The sequence below is a fragment of the Rhinopithecus bieti genome, unplaced genomic scaffold, assembly GCF_001698545.2.
Source record: "Rhinopithecus bieti isolate Rb0 unplaced genomic scaffold, ASM169854v2 scaffold_59, whole genome shotgun sequence".
In the NCBI taxonomy this organism is placed as follows: Eukaryota; Metazoa; Chordata; class Mammalia; order Primates; family Cercopithecidae; genus Rhinopithecus; species Rhinopithecus bieti.
The window spans coordinates 1897530-1903714 of record NW_016803115.1 but is presented as its reverse complement, the minus strand read 5'-3'; the positions used below and the strand labels follow the sequence as shown (position 1 = coordinate 1903714).

Sequence of the window (6185 nt, the reverse complement as noted above, 5' to 3'; positions counted from 1 at the left end):
ACTTATAGGTGGGAACTGAATAATGAGATCACTTGGATTCGGGAAGGGGAACATCACACACCGGGGCCTATCATGGGGAGGGGGGAGGGGGAGGGATTGCATTGGGAGTTATACCTGATATAAATGACGAATTGATGGGTGCTGACGAGTTGATGGGTGCAGCACACCAACATGGCACAAGTATACATACGTAACAAACCTGCATGTTATGCACATGTACCCTAGAACTTAAAGTATAATAATAAAAAACAAAAAAAAATAAAAAATAAAAAATAAAGAAATTTAAAGATGATTAATCATGTCTCCATATTGGTAAATTGCATACCTCATCACGGCGTCATGCAGCAAGGTATACTTGGCTTTTAACTCTGCCATTCTGGTTCCAGGAAGTTTTCCCATAGCATGTAACTAGCAAAGAGAACATAAGGTCACTATTAATCACCACCCTCTTTAGTCTCAAGCAGGCAATGGAATGGATATATGGATATCTTATAAAATCCTCCATTCGACATTACAGGAGACACGTGAGGCAATGTAGTGTACTGCAAACATGCCAGGTGTTTGGAGAAAATAGTGCTAGTTCTATTCTGTCCCCAGTACATTCTGTGTCCTCAGGCAAGTCTCTTCATCTCCCTAGGCTGTTATTTCTTTGTCTGGAAATTGAAAGAATTGAGTTAAATTCTTCTAATTCTAAAAAAATTTCAAGGTTTAACAAATAATCCCAATAGTGTAGATTATAGGAAAGCCTATTTGTAAGTTGAAAAAATGAATGGTTATTGAACAGCTATTAGAGTATGTGTTGCCCATCAGTTATTTCATTCTTAAAAATGTTGTGAAATAAAGATTATCTTCTCCATTTGAAACTAAAGTTTAGAAAAATGATTTGTTCAAGGTTGTAGAGCTGGTTCAGCTCCAAAAACCCACGATCACTCCCTTGTACCATGATGCCTTTGCCTCTGCTGTCAAAGAGGCATGGAAAGTTTTCTAATGCATAAAGAGATACTATTTATTCCCATTTTATTTCTAGTTAAAATGAGTTTTGATCTGTTCTCTGAGTTAGGTGATAATTAGTTAACAGACATCATAAAACATCGTCAAACACTCAAGTTTTACCATCCTAAAATCGTAATGCAATGAGCATTTGTATTAGATTTGACTTCAACTGCTAGTGACAGTATCAAAATAGAACTAAAGAGAATATTTGTGTTTTTCAACCCAGTTGTTCTTACATTTATTTATTTATTTATTATGGAGTCTCACTCTGTTGCCCAGGTTGGAGTGCAATGGTGCAATCTCGGCTCACTGCAACCTCTGCCTCCTGGGTTTAAGTGATTCTCATACCTCAGCCTCCTGAATAGCTGGGACCACAAGGGCGCACCACCATGCCCAGCTAATTTTTTGTATTTTTTTGTAGGGATGGGGGTTCACCATGTTAGCCAGACTGGTCTTGAACTCCTGACCTCAGGTGATCCACCCGCCTTGGCCTCAGGTGCTGAAATTACAGGCGTGAACCACTGCGCCTGGCCCTTACCTCTAAAGTATTTATTGAATCCATCCACTTTCTTCTCCCTTCCCTGATCTCACTGGCCCAAGTCTCATCATCTCTCAGTTGGACGATTACAAAACCTCCTAATTGCCCTTCTGCCAGGGAGATTTTTCAGGGAGATCTTTTTAAAAATCAGTCAAGGTTATGTTATGCTGGGTGCTCAAAACACTTCAAATGGAATAAAATTCAAGACCCTTGGTATTCAAGACCTTGAAGTCCTGCCTGATTCCAACACCCCCACAGCCTCCTTACACAACACCCTCTTCAGGCTCCCAGTGCTTCAGTGCTCTGCCACACTGGCTGCCTTTGATTTCCACAAGTGTGTGAGTCTCTCTTTTTCTCCAGGGCCTCTGATTAGTCATTCCTCACTCCCTCCACTTCACTCCAACTCTTTCTTCATGCCTCAGCTTAAATATCAGTTCATAAGAAGGCCTTCTCTGACTTCCAAATCTAAGGAAGATTACCACATGTACTTACTCCTACCCCTAAAGAACACTGTGCTTCATAACATTACAATCTGCAAGAATAAATTTACTTACATTATTAAAAACATTTTTATACTTCCCCAGCTAGTATATAAGACCTATGAGGAAAGGGTCCAGATTACCTTGTCCTTCACTGTATCCTCAGCCAAAGTATTACTAGAATCCTAGGCACAGTATAGGTGTTAGGTAAATTGCTTATATTTGTTGGCAAATGAATGAATGAAGCTATCAAAATGCAAAAGTCTGAGTGTATACAGTGGGGTTTCATGGTCTTTCTACCCATATCAGGGTAGAAAAATGTTAAATACATTATGAAACTATCTCTTCTTTGTGAAAGTGTTGGGGATCTTTCCTTAGGGCCACATTAGCTGGTACCAGGCCTGGCTTCCAATCCCTACAGTCCTCATTTTTTTCTTTAATCTATGGGTGAAATACGGTGAACAAGATCTTTAAGTCCTTTGAGGATACCCTACCTATATCAAATATCTTAAAATATATTCATATACCACCTTCAATATAGTTTATTTATAACTTTTTTCCCCCCCAGAGATGGATTCTCACTCCTTTGCCCAGGCTGGAGTACAGTGGCACAATCTCGGCTCACTGCAACCTCTGCCTCCCAGGTTCTGGCAATTCTCCTGCCTCAGCCTCCCAAGTAGGTGGGACTACAGGTGCATGCCACCACGCCCAGCTAATTTTTTGTGTTTTAGTAGAGATGGGGTTTCCCCATGTTGCCCAGGCTAGTCTCGAACTCCTGAGCTCAGGCAACCCACCCACCTTGGCCTCCCAAAGTGCTACGATTACAGGTGTGAGCCACTGCGCCCGGCCTATTTGTAACTTTTTAACCGTTGAGTTGCTGTTGGTAAGTAGACTTAATGTTACATTTTACAGACATTTATTTTGGTTCTGCAGTATTTTTTAGCCAATGTAGAATTTATTTCATGTTTCAAACATTTTCATTGGTTTCCCAAAGTGTACAGACCACAGTTACTATGCCTTTAAAATCTAATAAGTTTAAAACAAAACAAAACAAAAAAACCTTTACAAGTGGACACACTTAAAGAAGAAAAGTTGCTGGGAAAAAAAGATTATGAAAAGGTAAATATGTGAGTGTGTGTTTGTATGTATATGTGTACAATGAAGACGAACTAGGGGCTAGCCTAGTAACTAGCTAATCAGTCAGCTTCTGAAGGTAAACTACTGGGTAAGGTAATTGTGGATTCATATATTCAAAAAACAGATAGCATTTAGTTTTTTTCTTAAGTTGAAAAGACCATTACTTCCTACTTAATGCTCCCTGCATAATACAAACAGAAATGAATATAACATAGGCGTTGCCTTAAGGTAGGCCAAAGTTTGAAGAGATAGATACAAAAGAAATGACAGAATACTGAAACTACATTCTGTAGTTTTATTTTAAGTAAATGATTGTATCTGGCATTTTGCAATATTTTAATATTGTAAGTTAAAGCAGGTGTTCCCAGCCCCTGGGCTTTAGGAACTGGGCTGCACAGCAGGAGATGAGCAGTGGGCAAATGAGCATTACCATCTGAGCTCTGCATCTGACAGATCAGTGGTGGCATTAGATTCTCACAGGAGCATAAACCCCATTGCGAAATGCGCATGTGAGGGATCTAGGATGTGCACGCCTTATGAGAATGTAACGCCTGATGATCTACGGTGGAACACTTTCATCCCAAAAGCGTTCCTTCCACTCCATGGAAAATTGTCTTCCAAGAAACTGATCCCTGGTGTCAAAAAGGTTGGGGACTGCTGATTTAAAGCAAATAAGTAAAATTATAAATTACAGACCAATCCGGGGGTGGGGGGTGGGACTTCCAAAATGGTGCAATGAAGAGCTTGAGGAATTCTGTCCCTTAAAGAAACATTCATTTGGCCAGGCGCAGTGGCTTATGCCTGTAATCCCAGCACTTTGGGAGGCTGAGGTGGGCAGATCACCTGAGGTCAGGAGTTCGAGACCAGCCTGGTCAACATGATGAAGCCCCATTTCTACTAAAAATACAAAATATTAGCCGGGCGTGGTGGCACATGCCTGTAGTCCCAGCTACTCGGGAGGCTGAGGCAGGAGAATCGCTTGAACCACAGAGGCAGAGGTTGCAGTGAGCTGAGATCACTCCACTGCACTCCAGCCTGGGTGACAGCATGAGATTCTGTCTCAAAAAAAAAAAAAAAAAAAAAAAGAAGAGAAAAGAAACATTGATTTAACTGGTCAAAATAATCTAAGACAACCATTTAAAATATCTAGAAATTGACCTAAGGATATATAATAAATTGAGAAACACTTAACTCAGTAAAATCTACTGAAGCTCAGTAAGAAACTGCCATTTGAACCATGGGCTGCATCCATCCCTCTAGCTCCAGGTTTCAGAACTATTCTGGGCAGGCTTGCAGCCAGTGAGGTGCCCATGTACCCCACTTCCCTATTGCTGAAGATCAAGATCTATCCCAGGTGAAGATCTAGGAAACGGTAGCACTCAGCAACACCTCCCCTTCTTTCCCATGGGCAGCTGTTGCTGTTTGGTAGTGCCAGTACTTGCTCCCTAATGTCCTGCTCTACAGGGGGACACTGAGCAGGGCAAACAAAACAGATCCGAGTTTCCCATATCCCCAGCTCCTGCTCAGTAACACAGAGGCTCTAACCAGGTTGGGGGCTGAGCAAGCTGTGAGGACTTGCAGCTCTGCAGCCCTGCCTTTGACTTTATTTGGAACAGAGTGTAGTACATTCATGTCCCAGAGCAATGTAAAAAATAATAGACATAGAAAAATAGATATCATAAGGGCTAACAGAGTAGGCCAATAGCTCTGTGATACTAATAGATGTAGACCAACAGAAGTTTAACAGATAAATTGGGATGAGGGACAGTAAAAAAAAACTCTTGAATATGTTTTTATCCCATTGCAAAGTTTTTATTTCTTCAAGCATTTTTTCTGTTCTTTTTTTCTCTGGTTCTCCCATTACATGTAATGTAAATGTCCCTGTCTGACAGCTTTGAAGAGAGCAGTGGTTCTCCCAGCACAGAGGGTTGAGATCTGAGAATGGACAGACTGCCTGCTCAAGTGGGTCACTGATCCCTGAGTAGCCTAACTGGGAGACATTCCCCACTAGGTGCAGACCGACACCTCACACCTCACATGGCTGGGTCACCCCTGAGATGAAGCTTCCAGAGCAAGAATCAGACAGCAACACTTGCTGTTCAGCAATATTCTATCTTCTGCAGCCTCCGGTCCTGATACTCAGGCAAACAGGGTCTGGAGTGGACCTCCAGCAAACTCCAACAGACCTGCAGCTAACGGTCCTGACTGTTAGAAGGAAAACTAACAAACAGAAAGGACACCCACACCAAAACTCCATCAGTAGATCACCATCATCAAAGACTAAAGGCAGATAAAACCACAAAGATGGGGAAAAGCAGTGCAGAAAAGCTGGAAATTCAAAAATCAGAGCGCACCTCCCCCTCCAAAGGAATGCAGCTCATCGCCAGCAATGGAACAAAGCTGCATGGAGAATGACTTTGACGAATTGAGAGAAGAAGGCTTCAGTCGATCAAATTTCTCAGAGCTAAAGGAGGAACTACGTACGCAGCACAAAGAAACTAAAAACCTTGAAAAAACAATGGATGAATGGATAACTAGAATAATCAATGCAGAGAAGACCATAAAAGAACTGATAGAGATGAAAACCATGACACGAGAACTACGTGATAAATGCACAAGCTTCAGTAACTGACTTAATCAACTGGAAGAAAGAGTATCAGTGATTGAAGATCAAATGAATGAAATGAAGTGAGAACAGAACTGTAGAGAAAAAAGAGTAAAAATAAATGAACAAAGCCTCCAAGAAATATGGGACTATGTGAAAAGACCAAATCTACATCTGATTGGTGTGCCTCAAAGTGACGGGGAAAATGGAACCAAGTTGGAAAACACTCTGCAGGATATCATCCAGGAGAACTTCCCCAACCTAGTAGGGCAGGCCAACATTCAAATTCAGGAAATACAGAGAATGCCACAAAGATACTCCTTGAGAAGAGCAACTCAAAGACACATAATTGTCAGATTCACCAAAGTTGAAATGAAGGAAAAAATGTTAAGGGCAGCCAGAGAGAAAGGTCGGGTTACCCACAAAGGGAAGC

At 41.4% G+C, this 6185-nt stretch overlaps 1 protein-coding gene across 3 annotated transcripts in view; it reads right to left on the bottom strand.

The window, feature by feature from the left end:
- Positions 1–6185, bottom strand: part of CCDC146 (coiled-coil domain containing 146) — a 192443-nt gene that overhangs the window by 68823 nt on the left and 117435 nt on the right. For all 3 annotated transcript variants that reach the window (XM_017854321.1, XM_017854384.1, XM_017854454.1), the window contains one exon: positions 326–408. In XM_017854321.1, the coding sequence (XP_017709810.1) occupies positions 326–408 (83 nt within the window). The remainder of the gene's footprint in view (positions 1–325; positions 409–6185) is intronic.